This window comes from Sinocyclocheilus grahami, unplaced genomic scaffold (genome assembly GCF_001515645.1).
Source record: "Sinocyclocheilus grahami isolate Dianchi unplaced genomic scaffold, SAMN03320097.WGS_v1.1 scaffold615.1, whole genome shotgun sequence".
Lineage (NCBI taxonomy): Eukaryota > Metazoa > Chordata > Actinopteri > Cypriniformes > Cyprinidae > Sinocyclocheilus > Sinocyclocheilus grahami.
In genome coordinates, this window is record NW_015505794.1 from 581,949 (window position 1) to 605,250 (window position 23,302).

Here is a 23,302-nt window from a genome sequence, read left to right on the forward strand (position 1 = left end):
TTTTTTATATTTATCATGTCTGTGAGGCATGTATTCGCTGAGTTTCGGTTCATTTTTGTAAGCGCTCCTGTTCAAAGACGAGACGGCAGAAAGCGCATCATGTTTGATTTCTTTATTTTATAAATGCACAAGTTGTTGTTGATATTGTGAGTGCACACAAATAAAAGTAGACCCTTTACAGTTACGAATGGTGTATTACACTTACCTTTATGAGTAAAAATGACGGCGTATCCACTGAAAAAAATGCAAGTGATCTCGCTGGCGCCTCCATGTCCTGCAAAGCGCGCTTTAAGCTTCCACTCTCCGCACAAACTATTGGATACAGCGCACATTTATCTGGGTTTAACGTTAAAACATTGTTATATGCTTGAACTGTTATTTTAGGCAAGTCGTGATGATTTGAGAAGGCTAAATTGATCAAACATAGGCTATGATCAGCTCACTGTCTGCCGCTGGCCGCTTGGTCGTTACTTTAAAAAACAAAAACTTATATTTAACGACCAAAAAATGCTCCAAACGTTTTCTAAATTAACTTGATAAAAAACCGAAACGAAATATAATCACTTCGCCATTACATACAAAACTGAACTATTTTAATATAGCTGAAACAGTAGTATAAGCTGTTTTGGGAAAGGGGGGACGCTCGGCCGGTAATTCTGATAAGCTGTCGGACACGGCCGGGCTAGGGCCTATATTTGAGGCCCGTGCAGAGCTCTAGGCTGAACATCTTCAAGTGAGTGGCGAGGCAAACCGAAAGTTGATGCCGAAAGTCCAGCACTCTCCTACCTTCACTGCTGCGACTACTGTTTGTATGTGTTCCTTCGCTAGCATTTTCCACATTTCGTTTTTCTCCCTTAATAACAAATGTGTCCATTCTGATGCTCAATTTTACCGAACTAATGGCTGCTGATGACTATTTGAATTGAATTCTGCCAAAGTGCGCGCTTGTAAGTGTTCGTTAAATGCGTAACGTTAATTACGTGAATACAGGTCTGCTCATGTCTGAAAATAATATATGAAAAACAAAATTATTTTACATAACAAAAACATTATAGCTTATATTTGTATAGTACATTTTTAAATTAATGTAAAAACTAAAATGAATTGTAAAACTGAAAGTTATTTTTTAAATTGTGTTCAGCATGGTGGGCCGCATTTGAATTCGTGACGGGCCGCGGGTTGAGAACCACTGCTCTAAGCAAACTTGTGCAATGGCCAAACTTGTCGCTTCAGTTTGGCAATGTTGACCTATATACCATTGGTTAAGATAAGACAGATCATTATAAATCACCATTATACATTTTTTAAAATAATAATTATAAAATAAATTATCCGCTTATAATAAATTCATTTTTTTTCCCTGCACTTTGAAATATATTTTCTTAAAAATATCTGTAAATAGTCAGGGGAAATGTTTAATATTAACCTAATATGTTTGCATATTTTCATAGATTTTCTTACAAAAAATACACAAAAACTATTAACAAGTGTCCCTCACATTCACAGAAAGCAATGTAACTTCCTAAGTATTTGATCACCTAATAAAATTGTGCACAGTTTGCTAGATACAGAGGGTGATCATCTTTCACACCAACTCATTTTACCCCACATTCCCAATGGCCCCAATGAATTGCAAGTTTCACTCACACTGTTTGTGGTTTTGATCAACTCACTATAAGCAGTGTCACACTTTTGCTTATGGTGGTTTCTCAAGTTTCAGTGAAATGTAGACCATTTTTGTAGAAAAATATGTTGAGTGCGCTAACATTCTCAATGATATTTTGCTGCTGAAGTTCAGTGTTACACATGCCATTAAAATAAACACAGCCTCTGTGTTGTTTTTATACATGGACTTACTCCAGAAGTAAATTACTTGCCTTGGGTGTTCTAGGCTTTGAAGCAGATATCTTTTCTTCACACCCACATTCGTTGATAGAACAAATACTCTACATTTTGCCTGTCAACCCAGTATTAGGTATGATAAATATCAAGCCCTTTCTCCACTGTAACTCATGGCTGTAATTCAACAGAGGTAAAAGAAGCCATACTACCAGGCCAGCAGAAATGTGATTTATTGTGCTGGACGTACCCTGAACCTGACACTTATATTGGTATGGCAGTTAAAAATTGCAGTTTGTATCTGTTTTAGCTTGTATACCCAGACATGAGCTTTCAGCCTTAACTGAGTTATTAACCAGAACATGAGTGGATGACACAATTACAGCCTGTAAAATTTGACTGTTTGATGTGGAGCTTGCACGAAAATATCATTGGATGGGTGCAGTTGATCCTCTGTATCTCATGTGTTGCCTTGTGTCAGTGTGTATCAATGAATGTTCACACCTATCTGTCAGCGGTGAACTGGAGCGCAAGTCTGTATGTGTGTGTTTTAGTGTTACGTGCATCTTGGTGTGTGTGTGTGTGAACATAAAGCGTCTTTTTGTCTGTGGGTTTGGATGAAGACCTCTTCCTCTCCTCCTGTCTGAGTATGGTCAGGTTGCAGTGTAGGTGTGAATGTGGCACCTGTGTGCTGTAATCCTGTTGTGTGGGCTTCCCATGCTCCATCGGTCAAAGAGCCTCAGCCTTCCTCACTGACACACACGAGGGCCTGGAGTTCAAGGCATGCTCATGTTTCGCTGTTCTTTAATCATCCATTCTGCCAATTCTGTCTATTACTTCTGCACATTTCTACATCATCCTTGTCGACCTTGTTGTACTTGATTGGCCACTGATTGGCAGATCTCTGTGATGATGAGATCATATTTCATGCTTTAGTTTATTTGTCTTACCTGTTGTTCAGGCGTGTTACTGAACTAATTGTGGTGTCAAAGCCATGATGGTACTCTAGATTTATGCAATTGTGGACAGTATTGATGTACAGTATTTTTACTGTATACAGTATACTTAAATATATTGTTCAAGTATCTGTTCTTCTTTAGTGTTATATATTATTTTCATTTTAGGACACTTCATTTACTAAAGCATAATATGTGACTTTTTACTTCACTGTCGTATTTTAAAGTGAAGAAATTGAGACCTGCTCAAAGACACAAAAGTGATGTCTGATTCATAAATGAATCATTCTTTTGAGTTGACCTGTCTAAACTGGTTCACTGAATATGCATATTTCCTTATTAAAGTGTGGGTGAAAAACAGTATGTGAAAAGAGTAGTATGTCTGAATTAACAGTATTCATAAAACAGTACCCCAATGGCATACTACATCCGGTGAGATTCTGAAGTGCCCATCCGATGGACATTTCATTTATACTACACACATTCATGCTAAATAGAACTTTTTAATTTTAAGTTTCTAATCAGAGAGTATGCAATTTCGGACACAGCCAGTGATTAATTAGTGAATCTGATTTGTTTGCAGCAGTCAACAACTCATTGATTCATCCAGTTGGAGTACAATAAGTACCCACTCTTATGATCATGTCCGAATCATAATAATTAATATTAACATCAGACTGACCGTTAACTTATTTAAGATCTATTCTGTTTGACATGCTCTATGTTTTGAACAGGTGGATCGAGTATGAACCCCCCCCCCCCCCCCCCCACCACCACCCCCACATGCCATGTCAGGGGATCTATATGTTACAGTTTACAAGAAAATACAAATTTAGTCTTTCTACTTCAGAATTTAATATTAAATTATATTTTACTTTATTCACAAGTTACAATGTTTTTCTTTGTAATTATTTGTGAAACTTACTAGCACTTTCTGAATGAACATTTTTTCAAAGCAAATCCTACACCATTTTTTTTTCATTATACAGTAAGTATTCAGTTTATACAGGATACCACCAATACTGATAACATAAAAACCCACAATGTAGTAACTAACTAAGGTCATGTGACAGAAGCGTAGCATGATTTGAAATGATGCACTTATATGAAAATGAGTTGCATGATTTATGCAATTCTATAAAGTTAAATTCCAATTGTCTCTTATGCTCACTAAGGCCACTTAAAAAAATACAACAAAAACAGTAATATTGTAAAATATTATTTTAATTCAAAACAAACGAACAAATATATAAGTGTAGTTTATTCCTGTGATGCAAAAATGACAATCACAGGAATAAGGAATTCCCAATTTTTTTATTTTGTATTATTATAATTCCAAAAAAAAAAGTACTTTATTCCTGTGATTCAAAGATGAATTACTTCTGTCTTCAGCGTCACATCATCTTTTAGAAATCATTCTAATATTTGGTAAAACAGTAGCACTATGCTGTGCTGTCATCATATGACCTCATCACACCGTGTGTTTAATTCCAGTTAGTACCAATCAAGCGAGTCAAGATTGCAACTAACTGTAATTAAACACCCGGTGTGATACTGCTGCGACTACTGTTTGTATGTGTTCCTTCGCTAGCATTTTCCACATTTCGTTTTTCTCCCTTAATAACAAATGTGTCCATTCTGATGCTCAATTTTACCGAACTAATGGCTGCTGATGACTATTTGAATTGAATTCTGCCAAAGTGCGCGCTTGTAAGTGTTCGTTAAATGCGTAACGTTAATTACGTGAATACAGGTCTGCTCATGTCTGAAAATAATATATGAAAAACAAAATTATTTTACATAACAAAAACATTATAGCTTATATTTGTATAGTACATTTTTAAATTAATGTAAAAACTAAAATGAATTGTAAAACTGAAAGTTATTTTTTAAATTGTGTTCAGCATGGTGGGCCGCATTTGAATTCGTGACGGGCCGCGGGTTGAGAACCACTGCTCTAAGCAAACTTGTGCAATGGCCAAACTTGTCGCTTCAGTTTGGCAATGTTGACCTATATACCATTGGTTAAGATAAGACAGATCATTATAAATCACCATTATACATTTTTTAAAATAATAATTATAAAATAAATTATCCGCTTATAATAAATTCATTTTTTTTCCCTGCACTTTGAAATATATTTTCTTAAAAATATCTGTAAATAGTCAGGGGAAATGTTTAATATTAACCTAATATGTTTGCATATTTTCATAGATTTTCTTACAAAAAATACACAAAAACTATTAACAAGTGTCCCTCACATTCACAGAAAGCAATGTAACTTCCTAAGTATTTGATCACCTAATAAAATTGTGCACAGTTTGCTAGATACAGAGGGTGATCATCTTTCACACCAACTCATTTTACCCCACATTCCCAATGGCCCCAATGAATTGCAAGTTTCACTCACACTGTTTGTGGTTTTGATCAACTCACTATAAGCAGTGTCACACTTTTGCTTATGGTGGTTTCTCAAGTTTCAGTGAAATGTAGACCATTTTTGTAGAAAAATATGTTGAGTGCGCTAACATTCTCAATGATATTTTGCTGCTGAAGTTCAGTGTTACACATGCCATTAAAATAAACACAGCCTCTGTGTTGTTTTTATACATGGACTTACTCCAGAAGTAAATTACTTGCCTTGGGTGTTCTAGGCTTTGAAGCAGATATCTTTTCTTCACACCCACATTCGTTGATAGAACAAATACTCTACATTTTGCCTGTCAACCCAGTATTAGGTATGATAAATATCAAGCCCTTTCTCCACTGTAACTCATGGCTGTAATTCAACAGAGGTAAAAGAAGCCATACTACCAGGCCAGCAGAAATGTGATTTATTGTGCTGGACGTACCCTGAACCTGACACTTATATTGGTATGGCAGTTAAAAATTGCAGTTTGTATCTGTTTTAGCTTGTATACCCAGACATGAGCTTTCAGCCTTAACTGAGTTATTAACCAGAACATGAGTGGATGACACAATTACAGCCTGTAAAATTTGACTGTTTGATGTGGAGCTTGCACGAAAATATCATTGGATGGGTGCAGTTGATCCTCTGTATCTCATGTGTTGCCTTGTGTCAGTGTGTATCAATGAATGTTCACACCTATCTGTCAGCGGTGAACTGGAGCGCAAGTCTGTATGTGTGTGTTTTAGTGTTACGTGCATCTTGGTGTGTGTGTGTGTGAACATAAAGCGTCTTTTTGTCTGTGGGTTTGGATGAAGACCTCTTCCTCTCCTCCTGTCTGAGTATGGTCAGGTTGCAGTGTAGGTGTGAATGTGGCACCTGTGTGCTGTAATCCTGTTGTGTGGGCTTCCCATGCTCCATCGGTCAAAGAGCCTCAGCCTTCCTCACTGACACACACGAGGGCCTGGAGTTCAAGGCATGCTCATGTTTCGCTGTTCTTTAATCATCCATTCTGCCAATTCTGTCTATTACTTCTGCACATTTCTACATCATCCTTGTCGACCTTGTTGTGCTTGATTGGCCACTGATTGGCAGATCTCTGTGATGATGAGATCATATATCATGCTTTAGTTTATTTGTCTTACCTGTTGTTCGGGCGTGTTACTGAACTAATTGTGGTGTCAAAGCCATGATGGTACTCTAGATTTATGCAATTGTGGACAGTATTGATGTACAGTATTTTTACTGTATACAGTATACTTAAATATATTGTTCAAGTATCTGTTCTTCTTTAGTGTTATATATTATTTTCATTTTAGGACACTTCATTTACTAAAGCATAATATGTGACTTTTTACTTCACTATTTCACTGTTGTATTTAAAGTACCAGCTTAAAGACCCAGAAGTGATGTTCAATTCATAAATGAATCATTCATTTGAGTCGACTCTTTTAAATAACCCGACTAAACTGGTTCAACGAATATGCATATTCTATAGTAAACAGTTTGTGAAAAGAGTAGTATGTCCAAATCCACAGTATTTATAAAACAGTAGGCAAAAAGTACCCCACTGACCTACTACTTCCAGCAAGATTCTAAAGTGTCTATCCGATGGATATTTTGTTATCCTATGGGGCCACGGGAGAGGATTTGTGAATGGCAGTGAATTGAGGTTGATCAATCACATGACAATGCCACGGCTGTGGCTGTACTATGTCCGGATTATAGAACTTACTTTTTTGATATTTTACACATTTTTGGATGCACATGGTGATTAATTAGTGAATTCACCTGATCTGATTGCAGCAGTCAACTATTCATTGATTCATCCAGTTGGAGTACAGTAATTCTCCTCAGATCACTGATTTGATCTTGTTCGAATCAAAATGATCCCTGTAATAATTCATATTAACATCAGACTGAGCATTAACCTATTTGTGTACTTCATCTCTCAGTTGCAGTTCCAGTTGTCTCTGTATCCTCTTTTTACTCACGTCACATGTATTATTTCAATCTTCTATTTTATCATTAAGACCCTTTGATACAGAGGTTCCTTTTTCTTCTTTGATCTTGAGCTCTTCTTGGATGTAGACCTTTTATGAAAGCTTCCTTTATGATTTCTCCCTGCTCACATGGAACCACTCTAAACATACATAACATCTTATCACCCCTCACTCTGTGCTGTGGAGGACAACACCTAATTGTTCCACAGTTTATGTGTCTTACTCTCCTCTTCCTCAACAACCTTCTCCTGGCAAGCTCTTTAACATCAGGCCCCTCTGCTCACTCGAGAGCGTCTGGTCATCCAGCTCTAATAAAATAAATGGGGCTGGACTTACATTTACCACTATTTCTCTCTGCGCCTGTTTTGAATGTACACATCTGCCCTGCAGGTGTCTACACTCCTTCCTCTGCCTTACAAAACCTTGGCAGTTATGGGAAACAGGGGCATGTTTCTACATGTGAAAGGCCCCTCTGATGAATAGTTACTTGAGTAGGGGGGAAATTACAGAACAGAGCATTCTTCAGTTGCTAGGGATTGAAGTAAGACTTGTACATTAAATCCTACCCTGAGCTGGTATTTGTCTGTTTGTGTTTGCCCTTTTTTCCATCCAGTCTAGCATGACAAATCTTAATGTTTTTTACTGCACAGTAATTGAGTGCACACTTCCAAAATCTTTTATTTATACAGTTTTCAGAAGATTTTCATATCCATATGATATATTGTACAATACCTGGCATCAGTTAGACATGGAAAAAGCTGACTTTAAAATAGTAGTAGCATTAATTCCCATCACAATGATCCCTATCTCATCCTTAGCCTGTTTGCCTGTCAGCAAAGTTAGTATTTGTCTTTCATTGCTTTGGTCAGTTTTAAAGAACAGTTGGAATGTGGCAGTTGTGCATCATTAGGTACAGTGTAAATCCAGCAGTTGGTTGAGGTAAAATCACACACTGGCCTATATACAGAAGCAATGAGAGAACAGATGTGCTGCTATAATTCATATGTGCAGCACATTTAATAGTCCATTCAGCCTGCCCATTGCTGCAGAGGGAATGTATGCTAGATTATGTCTTCAAAGCGGTGACAGATTTCATCTAATTGCATATGCTAATCTGGTTTATTTTAAAACACACAACTGTTCAAAAGTTTAGGGTTGGTAAGATTTTTGTTGTTGTGAAAGGAATTAATACTTTAATTCATCAAGGATGCATTAAATTGATCAAAAGTGACATTAAAAAGGCCAAAAAAACAACATTTTGTTTTGGACGTTTTCTAGACATGCTATCATTTTAGAAACAACATTCACTATAACTAACAGTATTGTTGCCCTCTTTCTTTCTCTATCCAGCAGTGCACTACTTGAGTCAGTATGAATGGTCCCTTCAGTCCCAGGCGGGAACCAAGACCTGACCTCTCCTGTCTGCACCAGTACAACGAGTGGCTGGTGTGTAGACATGAGTCCAGTCTACTGCCCATGAAAGAAGATCTGGCCAACTGGCTTAACAGAATCCTTGGTAAGAAAATAAAAGCATGTTCATATTTGCCTAAGCATTAGTGATTTGTAAACTAATGACCTTAAAAGTAAAGTTCACCCAAAAGTGATACTTCAGTCACCCTCAAGTCATTTCAAGACTGTATGACTTTATTTCTTCTGTGGAACACAAAAAAAGATATTTTGAAAAATGTTTAACCAAACCACATTGGTCACCATTGACTTACAGTGTATGGGGAAAAACATTTCTCAAAATATCCACCACCAGCAACAAGGATGGAGAAGTACCTGGATATGGACAATGCTTAATGTAGGAGTGTAGTTAACCAGAAGTGGCTGATTGTAGTAAAAACTTAATCTAATTAGGGCAACACTGAGTCTTTTACAGCAAACATAAATTGCATTTGGCAGTTTAACACATGGAAACTTCTAACTACAGCTCAAGTGTGTCAAGAAAATGTGAATTGGAAATCACCAGCCCACTTATTTTATTATCAGTCATGGTTCTAGGAAAAGACTGTGCTTGTGCTTCCCAAATGTTATTTTCTGTATATGCTTTGCATTTCAGCTTTTCTGCTGTATCTATATTTAAGATAGTTTTCTGTTAAATCTTCTTGCGAACAAGGACACATGTCTATATATCTCAAGGTTACCATTTCCCCATTCCCATTGCTGATTAAATCCTGTACAAGCCAACAAATAAGGATTATTCTGTCTGCCTATCACATCAGGAATATCATCGTGTTTACAGACAGTCATTTTAATAGAATTCCCTTAATTCCTCTCCATCTTGGATCAATGGCACATGCCCTGATAAAAGCCCAAAGCAGGAATTACCTTTCTCAAAAGGATATGAGTGTCTTATATGTGTCCCTACGTGTCTTGACTTATGTTATTTGTTGTCAGAACCTCTTATACTCCTGGGGGCTGAAGAGGCTTGATGACAGCAACACACAACATATAAAAAGGTCAAAACACCACAAAACCCTGAAGCCAACAGGCTGGTGGTTCCTAAATATACAGTAGAGACACAACAACCTGAGAAATTAGATGAGATGTGATACATCAGAGTTGTTGTTGTTTTCACCAAAGAAGCTGATGAGGGATTTCTCTTATTAACACACGCTTCTCTTCCTCAACTCTTCCTGTTCCTGTTGATCTCAGGGCAGCGTTATGACTCTGTGGTTTGCAGACAGCAGGAGATCTCTTTGTTTCCTTACACACTTCTCTCCCGCTCTATGCTAATGACCAGCCCCAGTCATTCTGCACATCAGGATTTCTGTTTTTGTTGTGGTTTCCCTCCGCCGTCGCCTCCTGTGTTCCCCCTCCCCAGGCCCCCTACTCCCCCTTCACCGTGATGGTAAGCTCCGGTACCACTGCTGTGTTTGAATCTGTATGTACTTAACACCCAGGCCTCAGGAATGTGTCTGCACAGCCGTGAGAATCTCAGAGCGAGTGTACTTAGAGGATTTTTTGGGGCATCTTCAAGTTGCCTTATGTAGTGAAAGAACAATAAATAAATGATGGAGAAGAGTATTTGTTTGGAAGGTAAAACAACAACCATGAAAATTGTAGAGAAATGTATGTAAGCCTAAGTGTCAATATGTATTTTATAGCCACCAGTTCATTCACTATAATTCATTCAGTGTCTTTATAACATTACTCTTTAGTACTGTATGCTTGTTGATCATTCTTTGTCTCTCTCTTAAAGGGGTCATAAACTGCCTTTTTAAAAATTATTTTGTACTGTTCTCTGAGGTCCACATATAATGTTATCAAGATTTTTACATCAAAAAACATAATTTAGAAGTAATAGGCTATTTTCTGTCCTGTTTTAACCCCCCTCATCAGAACACTCTGTTTGAATAGGTGTGGCAGATTGTAGACTCGGAAGTAAACTAAACGCTCACTGTTATGATTGGCCAACAGGTGTGTATGTTTGACAGCCTTCACAGATGGACGCTGCTGTGATTTAGATTAAAAATGCATAAATACTCATATCAAACGATCTGTAATAACAGACAAAGCAATAGTGATCACGTACTAAAAACAGTTTAAATCTTTCTGAAAGTCCTGCGTCGAATTGTGCCTTGTTTGTAAATGAATCGATGGTAAAATGAACTGAACAAAGGACCAAGTTCTTACTGATGCGGTCTAGCACTTTATTAAAAATAAAGTTCATCAAATAAAATGTATTTGGTTTCTCTGTTGACCTGCGTTTGCCGCTCTCATCATTTACCTATACTATGTGCATGAATCGGTGGGCGGGGCTAAACAGGCAGCGATGTAGAAGCAGGTGTTGATCTTCTTCTGCAGAGGCAAAGATGTTTAGCCACACTATTACATCATAGAGTTGTACATTCCACAAAGTTTGAGCAGATTGGCTTCAATATAAGCTGTTTTTAGACTAACAAGATAGTTTTGAGTTCTGAAAATTACAGGATGTTTTTATAGCACGAAGACCTCTTGTATAGCAAAAGATCAATGGAATTCTGATTTCTCAGTTTATGACCCCTTTAATGCTCATTTGTTTCTCTTAACTTTCTGCACAGGTTTGGATATAACAGTGGATAACTTCATGGGCAGACTAGACACTGGTGTCATCCTGTGTCAGCTTGCTGAGGCGCTACAGGAGAAGATGATTCTGTCCAGCAATGGAAAGGTGCTCATAGCATTAAACATTACATTTATGGGTAGTTTGATCAATAATTATGTGCTAATTATTGTGAATTAGTGCTAATAGTGTTTCAAAGTCAGCTGTATTCATGTCACTGCCAGGACTTTAGTCTCACTAATTAGCTGTATCTAAAAAAGAAAATTGATAGAAATAAATAGATTCTGCACCCTCCAGAGGTCTCATTTGTCAGCCCCATACATCATCGAGGATGTCTCATTTCAGAAAAGTAGCCATAATACAATGCACTGTTATTCCTCATGAGGCGTGAGTTGCTGGAATTTCTTTCGTACTTTGGAATGTAATGGTTACTTTTCTGAAATAAGGCAGCCTCAGTGACTTATACTGCCAAAAATGTGACATCCAGAGGTCTCAGCCTTCAAAATGAGACACAACTTATATCACTACTTTCCTGGCAATCTTTCAGCCTCTGACTTTGACCTTCAGCTGTGTGTCTGCGTGCTGGTGTTGTGCATCAGGTGCATCAGTATCTGTTTTTCTCAGCTATAGACTTAGAGAGAATAACTAATACTGGCAGGAGAAAGCAAATTTCAAACACATGATGCAGGGCTTATTTTTGAACAATATGTTTTTGTGAAAAATAAATTATCTGGTGTGCTATTTATACTGCAAAATATTCAAATGAGCACATGCTAAGCTAATCAGAGATATATTTCAGTTGGCTTCTTTTGTGTCCCATAGCCCTTTATTCGGCGTGTGATTCGCTGGCGGACTGATGCAGCCTCTGGATCGTTCTTTGCTCGAGACAATACAGCTAACTTTCTGTACTGGTGCCGTAAAATCGGAGTGGAGCAGTCACACCTGTTTGAATCTGAAGATCTTGGTGAGTATTCAAATCAGCATCTTATCATGAGATGTTTAAATGTTTTTGTTGCGTATATTTTTTTTTAGATATATTCTGTCTTTTGTGATTAAGCCGATTAGATTCTTTGGTTTCAATACAAGTGGCATGTGCTCATAAGTCTGTGAGGTCAATCACCAACAATCCTGAGAAATCTGACCATGGATTTTAAGCACAGAAATAGCAATGTTTCCCTTGTTCATTTTTACACTTATGAGATCATTAAGTGAGAAGTCCAGTTACAATAGGCCTTACTTTCGGTCTATGCAGACTGTTGTCCTGTGGGGCTGTTGCCCTAAAGAACTGCTGAATAGACAAGCAGTATCAATATCTGTGTCACTGTTCACTGCGTCACACCCTTGGCCCCCGCTGTCCATCACCGTGTGATGAATAATGGAGAGAAAGAGAAGGAAATAGAAATGAAAGGACAGTAGGTCAGGGAGAAAATGGGGAATGGAAAAATAGGGTCAAAGATAGATAATACAATACAATAATAGATCAAAAGAAAAAGAGTGTGCACTGAAAGGTTTTGAGAGGATAGATCAAATAATGTAGCGTTCAAGAATGAGAGTGTTGAGTCGATAACTGTTATAAAAACAACATAACCCTTTTATCATTCTCCTATAGTTTTGGTAGGTTTACAGGTTTGTAGGTCATATTACATTAAGAAGGGGCTGAGAACCTGAGGGACATTTGCAATGACAGAATCAGAGTTGATTTAACTTTGTGTCTGTGCTTTTCAAAGAGTCCCGCTGTTGACTTTTATATATGCACATGCCTGTTGAAATGGATTTCATGAACTGTTTGACATAAATTAACATTATATGTTTATTTTAAACTTCAAACCAGTCTACAGTGATACCTTCTTATTAGGACTGTTAATCTTGCCAGCATTAATCATAGCTTTCAAAATGGGGCTATATTGGATTTATCCATTGTTTCTTTGTTTTCATAAGGATTCATATATTCAAACCTTGTCAGAGTGTAAGGGAGACAGATTTCAACAACCTTTTTATCCCTCAAATTAGTGTCTTTGAGTTTTTCCTCTTTTCCACTGCACAACAAAGATACAGTATCACTATGATCTGTGCAAAGTTTGACTACAAAGTTTTGCGTCTGCATTGCAAAGGCTCATGGGTTGGGAAGCTCATGCAAACATCTTTTAACGACTTTATTCGGCTGTTGTTAGTTTAGAGGATGAAAATCCTCTACAGCGTTTAGTATGGCTATTAACTTTAAGACAAATCATAGCATTTTTACTCCGCATTTGTGCCTTGTATTCCAATAAAAATATCAAAATATCCTTGAAACAAGATAATTATTTTTCAGGAAAGTAAACCAAATTTAGTGAGAAGAAAAGTATTTGCTAACAGGGTAAGAAAAATAAATAATACATTTATAATAAAATAATAAATAATAAAATAATTTGAAATAATAAAAAATTAAAATTGGCAAATGTTTTCCTTGTTTTATTATTATTATTATAAATAATAAATTATTATTTGTCATCATATTCAAACCTTGTCAGAGTGTAAGGGAGACAGATTTCTTGATACAAGTTTCAACAACCTTTTTATCCCTCAAATTAGTGTCTTTGAGTTTTTCCTCTTTTCCACTGCACAACAAAGATACAGTATCACTATGATCTGTGCAAAGTTTGACTACAAAGTTTTGCGTCTGCATTGCAAAGGCTCATGGGTTGGGAAGCTCATGCAAACATCTTTTAACGACTTTATTCGGCTGTTGTTAGTTTAGAGGATGAAAATCCTCTACAGCGTTTAGTATGGCTATTAACTTTAAGACAAATCATAGCATTTTTACTCCGCATTTGTGCCTTGTATTCCAATAAAAATATCAAAATATCCTTGAAACAAGATAATTATTTTTCAGGAAAGTAAACCAAATTTAGTGAGAAGAAAAGTATTTGCTAACAGGGTAAGAAAAATAAATAATACATTTATAATAAAATAAGAAATAATAAAATAATTTGAAATAATAAAAAATTAAAATTGGCAAATGTTTTCCTTGTTTTATTATTATTATTATAAATAATAAATTATTATTTGTCATAGTAAAAAATAACTTTTGTCAATGTCAAAGTGTTTAGATATTTTAAAATAAAATGTTGAGTATTATATATATATATATATATATTTTTTTTTTTTTCAAAAATACTAAGTAAAAACATTTTCCTCAGTAAGATTATGGATACAAACCTGAGGTTACCCTAACAGTCATCTTCATTCACTTTACAGGGTTATAATGCTGTTATTTGAGAACGTTTAATTTTATTTAGCTGAATAGACATATCAAATGTCTCTTTGCTTTGGGAATCTTAGCATGTGTCCATCAAAGCCCTTTTCTTTTGTCCATTGTTACGCCCAGGGTACAGTATATGTTTGAGCTGACATCATAGGCCTCTGAGGATTTTGTTGTGTGAATTACAATATATGTGTTTCACCAGTTCTTCAGAAGCATCCCAGGGATGTGTGCTTGTGTCTCATGCAACTTGCGAGAATTGCTTCGAGGTGAGTTCCTTTGATCCTTTAAAGTTGTTTATATCACGTCATCATCCTGTAACCATCTCTCAGTCGGAGCTGAATAAACGTTTCCCTTCAGGTATGGCATTGAGCCGCCTGCGCTGGTCAAGCTCGAGACCGAGACTGAGAAACAGGAAGATGAGTCTTTGTCACCATCCATGTTCTTCGCCTCACCTCTGCCGTCTCCCTCCACCCCACCTGTTTTTTTCCCTCCTGATCCAGAGCCCCCTGCAGTCTCAACCCCCTCATCCATCTCTCCTCCATGCCCTCCTCCGGACCCCTCACCCTCTCCTCCTCTGGCCCCTACCCCTCCCCCAGAGTCCACGTCCATCTTCTCTGACTCGAACACCCAGTCAGAACCTCAGCAAACTTCACCAAGTACACCGTCACCCATCAGGACACCCGTCAAATCACCATCAAACGGCCTTGTGAAGACTAGTGGGAAAAAGAGCAGCGGTAACCTGCTAGATGAGATTGTGAGGATTTTAAGATATACACTGTATGCGGTTTTCCAATCCTTGGTGTACTGGTGCATGACCTCACGCTCATAATCAAAAGCATGTTTTCTTTGTTGCTTTGTTTCAGGTGAGGCAGATATCAGAGGATCCACCATGCAAATGTCCAGTCAAATTCTGCATTGAGAAGCAGCCAAAAGGCCATTATCGTGTTGGAGATAAAGTCCTCTATGTCAGGGTATGTAATGCTCTTTCCACCGCAGATTTCCTTCTTTAGCTGAATGAAAATGTTATTTGATATTTATTATTGCCCACATTTGTATGGTTTCCATTGAAAGATATGATGCGATATGTAAAATCATGTTTCATTGTTTGTTATAAGCATCAACGTGTCAATAAGCTCTGCCGTGCTTTCAATGTTTCTTTAGAAGAACAAATGTTAGTTTTGAACCTGAAAGAACATAGTTCTTTGTCAAGGCAAAGCCTCATGGGAGCTGGTGTTGCCTGGCAACATGAAGAAAAGGTTCACACCTTTGAATAGGGAAAAAGGAGGTTCAGACTAACAAATGTCTAGGATCGAGGCTGAAAAGTCTGTTCCTATATACCAGAACAGAACACAAATAATGCACAAGAAACAACAGAATAATAAAATGCTCAGTCATACTGAAAATACATAGAACATAGTTTATATTAAAACACAAAGTGCCTAAAAGCTCATGCGTGTTATTTTGTTGAATAACATTTGCATATGCATCTAAACCCTACAGGGATTAGCTGAATTGTTAACAGATTTACAACTTTGTCTCATTTGGTACAAACTCATTACATGCCTAATTAAGCATATTGGAATACACTTACTTTATGTAACAACCTATTTTTTGTTTCATTTTGACGTTTGTCTTTTAATTGCTTTCTGCGTAGAAACACTAACCAAACATTCGAATTTACATTTATAGATCAAGTCTATGAATACTTGTGTGTAGTCTCTCGGCTGGAGGGGAGAACTTAAAAAACTGATGATTCTATTTAGCAACCAATGATTGTCACCGGGGGTCATCTGAAGTAAGAGTTACAAGGCACCTTTTTAGATCAGATCTGTACTTTCATGATAGCAAAGGTTGCCATACAAGCAGAATTCATCTATATGCTGGTGACTGATCAAGTCATTAGCAGTGTGAATGTATTCAGAGACTTACAGCCTCACCTTTGTTGGCTCCACCCCTCCCTCATATGATTTTTCAATCAGACAAATCCTTTAGGGCAACAGTATGTGTGGATGAGGAAGAAAAGCAGCCGCTTTCTGTCAGAGATCCAATTAGAGAGAGAGGCTTACTGTAGCACTCAAAGAGAAAAAGAAGGGGAGCTTTTAATATCATTTCTCATGTTTTTTTTCTCGCTCACTTTTGTTGTGATATCCTGAGATAAAACGAAAGAGAAGGAAGATCCATTAGATCATCACAATAGCTGAGCTGTGTAGTAGAAGGGGTGAAGAAGTGGCGAATCATTAAGAAATAGGATTCATGCCATGTCTGTCATTAACAGGGATGTTAATGGGATCATGAATACTCCTCTCTTCATCTCTGACTTGAAAGCACAATTCCATTTTAACACTGACTGTGGAAAGCTGTTTTGTAGCTTTATCTGACAAATCTCTCCTTTCTAGAGACCCCACATTTACAGTAAAGGAAAAACGAATACAAGCGTCACATCCTTTTATAGCACTTTTTATACATTCATGTATTTTGGCTATGCTCTAAGTTTATCTTGCATCTTTAACTGTTCAGTAATTAAGCACATATTCACCATTCATTGTTGCTACAAAAAAGGCAAATTAAGGCTAAGATATGGATCTCATCCAGGTGGATTGAGGAGGGAAGCAGAAAGCAAAACAGACCCACAAGGCCCTGGTGGTCTTGTTTTTGTAGTTTTCTGTAGCTGTTTGATGTGCCTCAAATAGCTTTTACTGTGTGTACAGATTACAGGTAATCTATCTCAGCCATTTCTTTTACCACACATGCACTTCACTAAAATAAAGGTGTACACATAATATGCAGTTTTTTTAGTAGCCTACACACACTAGCTGGTTTGAACAGCTCTATCCTACCCAGCGGATGTGTACTGAAATAAGGATATAAAAGCTACATTCTGCCATCTAGCGGTCAGTGTGTTAAAAACAGCACGGCCGCTCTCGACTCTTTCGCATGCATGTTTCAGTAGTCGAGGAAAAAGGCTAAAATCAATTTCGCCGTCATCATATGTAATGAGAACGAGATGAGAGGCTGAATGAGGCTTGTAAATGCGAATAATGCGGAAAGAGACTACCGGTTTTTCAGAACAAACATATAGCGTTGAAATAACACGTAATGTAACAATACATTGCCCACTCCATCACTGAATTAGTGCGTAACGTATACTTTCATTCTGCACTGCGGAGCGCCGACTGTTTTATTTACGTACATGTCAGATACCATAAAGGTTTGACTAACGCGGGGTTTTCGTAAACAGACTCCCCCTCCCGCGCGGCTCTCTAGTGTATTTGTTAAGTCTCGCTCGCCCTCACCTCCTCTGTCAGCCCTGACATTTTAATCTGCTTGAGAACAGCTGAGACTGATCAAACCGCATGGTAATTAGAATTACCCTGCTTGGCTAACGTGCAGCGTGTATATATCCCTCTATTAGGATGCATCAAGCTAAAAGGGTTTGGAGGGGTGGGAGGCACAGAACATATAAATCTGTTTGTATTACCAGCAGCTTAACAGCTTTGTAATGAGAGGGTCAAGACTGATAAGGTGGAGGGAAGGAGGCAATAGATGACTGTCGGTGGCTCAGGGGACAGAGACACATTTCTCTGGAGACGTGACCCTTCCTGTGCTCTCGTTCTCAGTTTCAATGCATTTCTATTTCGTGTTTCTTGTTCTTGATCTGGAGCGGTTGCCGTGGCAGCGCGCGAGGTTCACTCTCTCTCTCGGATCTGCTGCATATTACATGCAGACTTTGAATATTTTATGAGGAATGAGGGGGTATTAGGAAGATCATTAAAAGAAAAACCTCCAAGCGTTTTATATACATGGGCTTGGTTTTTAATGAGACTAATGTCAAATGTCTTTGAATATTTATCATTAAATATATGTTTACATTTAGTATATTTTATGCTGAATTTTCATAGACATGTTTGAAAAGGTAATCGAAGCATTGGAAACCATTTCAGTATTTGTTTTGTGTTAATTACTTACACAAATTCAAATAGGGCTGAGTTTTGACACAAATTTCACTATTCGATTCGATTCTCATTCACAAGCTTGCGATTCGATTACTGAAATCTGAAATGTAATAATACTGACCTATTACTTTTGCTATTGCTTTTGACCACTAGGCAGGGCCGTGCACAGACCTTTTGAGGGGCATGTGCTGAAACTGAAAAAGGACACCCCCCACACTTTTTACTGGTCACATCTTAATGATAAGCGGGGAGTATAGAATACTACATTCAAAAATTAGCTAGCTAGCAAATACATGCATATTAACATCGTAAACATTAACCATGCTGTGAGTGTGACCATATATAATATGATTAAATGTTAATAAATTAAGTGTATCAGCAGATAGCCATTATAAATCAAAGAAGAATTTTCTTAGAAATATATTTTACCTATAGCTGACGAGGAACACTTTGTGTCAAACTCAAATTTTTTGACCAGCGAATGTGTGTGCAAATGTGCAACTTGTCCATCATTAAAACGGCAGCATCACATTACGTTTTTTTGATCAACAGGTTACAGAGTTGTGGCTATATGGGCGCTCAGTTTTTCCTGTTGTAAAATACGTCTGGCCAAAATGTCATTTTATAAAAGATGAAATGCTACTGTATGCACAGGCTATTTAAGTGTAGGCTATTGGCTATGATTAATTTAGATGGCAAATGCCCTCTCTCCGCAGGTCCGGTCTCAGACCTCAAATGCATAAAACATGAGCCTTTATACAGTAGACATACTAGTGTTTCTTGCGTAAAGACAACGCTATACTTATACAAGAAGATATTTATTTACCCTTGCAAGACGTTCAGCTGCTCTGCTGTGGAACTTCAGTTCACTGCACTCAGTCAGTCAAGACAGGGGGCGGAGTTATGAGCTTTGACTGACAGTTTGAGCGGATCCAACAAGACTGAGTCACAAACTCTTTTTAATACTTTTCATTCGCTAAATATATTTGTAAAACAGACAGACAATAGCACTGATTTATTGAAGACCAAAAAAAAAATAAAAAAATCTAAAAAAAAGGGCACTTCGGAGTGTAAAGACAAAAAGGGCATGTGCTATGCACAGGTTGAGCCCTACCTGTGCACGTGCCTGCCACTAGGTATCAGTATTTAGTCAGTGACCTACCCATAGCCGCGGGAACATATTTTATCTGGGGGTGCTGGGGGGCGGGACTTGATGTTGAAGGGCGGGGCCGTGATGGGGGATTTTAAACAAAATCCTAATATTAAATAGCCCAAACACTTATAGATGAACATCCAAATGAATGAAGACAGAGTTATATGAGAACGAATATATATTTGTGCTTTTGTGATTTTAGCTCAATAATAGTTTTTTTCTTTAATATTTTTATTATTTTAAGCGGATTTTACTAAATATTAACCTCTAAATTATGCACCATTTATCATCTGCAATATCAGGGTGTAACCTCTAGATGGCTATATAGCCCTATCTATAAATACATATAAACCGTTTGCTGCAGCGTGAGAACTTAAAGGGATAGTTCACCCAAAAAATGAAAATGTGATGTTTATCTGCTTACCCCCAGGGCATCCAAGATGTAGGTGACTTTGTTTCTTCAGTAGAACACAAACGGAGATTTTTAAGTCAAACCGTTGCAGTCTGTCAGTCCTATAATGTCAGTGGATAAAATTATCACGGCTTTGAGATTCATAAAACATACACAAACAAAACCAAATTAAACCCTGCGGCTCATGATGATACATTGATGTGAAAAGACACAAAACGATTGGTCTGTGCAAGAAACTGAACAGTATTTATATAGTTTTTTACCTCTGATTTTCACCACAATGTCTGAACTGTCCTGAGCGCGTTCGCGTCTTCTTCTTCAGCCAGCGCGTGAGGCATCTTCTTCTTCTTCTTGCTTTCTGGTGGATCGCAGACTTATAAGTGCATTACCGCCACCTATCTCTCAAATGGATCATTGACACTCCATCTACAATCTCAATTGGGAGTGTCAATGGTCCATTTGAGAGATAGGTGGCGGTAATGCACTTATAAGTCTGCGATGGGCCCTTAGAATCGTCCTAACTTTCCCCCCCTTAACGGCGCCCCTGGTTATATGGTGCATATATTTAGCGACATGCCCCTCTCTACAGTTTATTTTTCAGCTGACTAATGAGTTTATGGTCACCAAATATGTTTTTCTGAGATAAATGTGACGTTACGTGGCATTGTTTACAAGACGTTATATTGACGTCTTTGCGTGGCTGAAACACTGATTGAGCGATTATATGAGACAAGATACGGATTGTAAATTTGTACTCTTTCTTTTAACTTGCCTTCGGATGTTTAGTCATGTTTATTTTGTGCTGAAACTGGTATTAATGTGGAGGAGATGATCAGTTCACGTGTGCCTCGTGCTGCTGCGTCTGTTGAACTGAGGCGCTAGCGATCTGTCACTCCACATTAAACAGCGCCAAAGTGGCATTTATTGTTTGAATACTGCAATACAATGGACAGAATTTGAAATCTGAGACTATGTTTCATATTAAAAGTACCAAAGCACAATGCTTATTGCGATATATTGGATGGGACCCTTCAACGTTCCGTCCATTAACTGAAAACAGGCTAGACTAATCGATTCTTGGGATTTAAGAATTGATATCATTCCGTAAAAATGAGAATCGATTAATATCGAGATATCTATATTTTTTACCAAGCCATAAATTCAAATGATTCAAATACTGTGACTGCATCTTTGTCACCACAACAAACTTTTCTCCTGACAATATTTTCAGAAGTTAGCATTACTGTATTTACCAAGGAAACAATTATCAGTGAGGAGCATCAAATGCTTCAGATAGGCTTATATGAGACATAAAGTGTGAAGATTCATAATACAAAAAACAAACAAACAACAAAAAAAAGATAAATATCACTTGTGAGCACATTTTTTTTATTGTAGCCTATGTGATTTGCAATAATTTTTAAAGTGCGCCTATTATGGATTTTTGAAAATTACCTTTCATGCAGTGTGTAACAGCTCTAAGTGAATGAAAACATCCTGCAAAGTTTTAAATCTGAAAGTATAAAGTCGACAAAGAGTCGACTCTGAATCATTTAAAGGAGTCGTTTTTAAAACGATTCCCAAGCCGTTTCATGTTGATGTCAACATGAAACATTAGCATATTGCCAGCCCACTTGTTGGTCTTTTCGCATTGGTCTGAATGAAAATGCAAATTCATTCTTTGCCACTAGGTGCCGCTTTGGAGCGGTAAAAATAGTGGTTTCCCCGGTAACGCTGTACACAAAGCAGCACTGTGCTCACAAACGCTGCTTTATCAGGCATTACAGACATGATGAAATGAAAATGAGACCAATCGGACCAATCACCACAGATTAGCGTCATGCAAAGGAGGGGTTTGGAAAAATGAATCGTTGAGCGATTCGTTTGGGAGTCGTTGAGCAAGTAAGGTAAAAATAAATGCATATTATAAGACAATGAAAGTGTTTTTTGACCTTGCACGCATGTCAACCTATTGTTGGGGACTCCCAAAACCAAAATATGAACCTTTCATTACCCATAATAAGGGCACTTTAAGACATTAATGGCAGAAACAAAAGAGTCCGACACATTTTTATAAGTAATTTCCTTCACCATAAATTTTACTGTAGGAATTATATTAAACACAATTCTTAATTTGAGCTGTGATGGGAAACATTCTCTTGTGCTTTCTCGCTTTTACAGATGCTGAATGATAAACATGCCATGGTTCGTGTTGGCGGTGGATGGGAGACCTTTGGTACTTACTTGTCAAAGCATGACCCCTGTAAGATGACTGAGATCGCTCGGCCTGGAACCAAAACCTTCAAGCCTAATGGCAGGTCCCCAGTCAAGAGAGAGCTGTCCCGGGACAGTTATCTGGTCGTGGGTACTCATTCCCGCTTCAAGAAGTAATGTGACAGTAAATGCTACTTCTGTTAAATCAACAGTTAAATCCTGTTAAATCCTTTTTTCTAGGAGGGAAGTAGCCCAGGTGGCTTGATCTTTTTTCTTTTTTTTTTGTAATTTAATTAATCTTTCTTCAGGGCAGTGGTCTTCAACCTTTTGGGTAGTGACTCAAAAAATATAAAGAGGAGCTTTTTTTTAAAAAAGGGGAAAAAGGGAGAAAACGAAAAACTATACAAGCTAAAAGAAAATTGCTAACATATAAAATTGCTTACATATAAAATTGCTTACATATTCAGCCCAAGGCATGTTAATGTTGCATACTGATGAATCTATACAGTACATGATTATATTAATACATTTTAAAGTTTATTTTTAAAGAACATTCTCTTTACTTTTGTAAGATACAATTTTGATAATGTGCTGGGTCACCATTTGATACACCTGAGTCCCTGACACAAAATAATATTTACCAATGTTTTTTATAGGGTATCTCATACTGTATCTCCTGGGTTTTGTTTACAGATATTAAGTATTTTTTATCTCCTTGTGTCTTTTTTTTTCTTATGTTAAATTTTGAAAACATAAAGGGCAGGATCTCTGTTGAATCATTTACTGGGAAGCCAATATTGGTTTACTTTATTTTTATTTTATTGTAACATTTAATTCTGATTTATGTGTGTTGTATGCTGATTGTTTGACTTTACAAATACTGTAATTGTACTTGTATTGTATTCGTAATGAGGGTTTAAAGTGAACATGTTCCACAAAGATCCTCTAGGTGGTACTCCATTTCAAATTATTAACTGTATTTCAGTACAGCACGTGGCATTACTGCAATATTGCCTTTCTATGTGGAAATTCGTCTAGAATAGAAAGTGAATTAAACATGACCCACCTGCCTC

At 37.3% G+C, this 23,302-nt stretch overlaps 1 protein-coding gene across 1 annotated transcript in view; it reads left to right on the forward strand.

The window, feature by feature from the left end:
* LOC107557699 (growth arrest-specific protein 2-like) overlaps positions 1–22,494 on the forward strand; it is a 24,520-nt gene extending 2,026 nt beyond the window's left edge. Inside the window, exons 2-9 of the mRNA XM_016241202.1 lie at positions 8,556–8,721; positions 11,252–11,361; positions 12,076–12,217; positions 14,700–14,763; positions 14,855–15,251; positions 15,361–15,468; positions 22,197–22,402; positions 22,470–22,494. Of these exons, the coding sequence (XP_016096688.1) occupies positions 8,577–8,721; positions 11,252–11,361; positions 12,076–12,217; positions 14,700–14,763; positions 14,855–15,251; positions 15,361–15,468; positions 22,197–22,402; positions 22,470–22,494 (1,197 nt within the window). The 5' untranslated portion in view covers positions 8,556–8,576. The remainder of the gene's footprint in view (positions 1–8,555; positions 8,722–11,251; positions 11,362–12,075; positions 12,218–14,699; positions 14,764–14,854; positions 15,252–15,360; positions 15,469–22,196; positions 22,403–22,469) is intronic.
* The last annotated feature ends 808 nt before the right edge of the window (positions 22,495–23,302 follow it).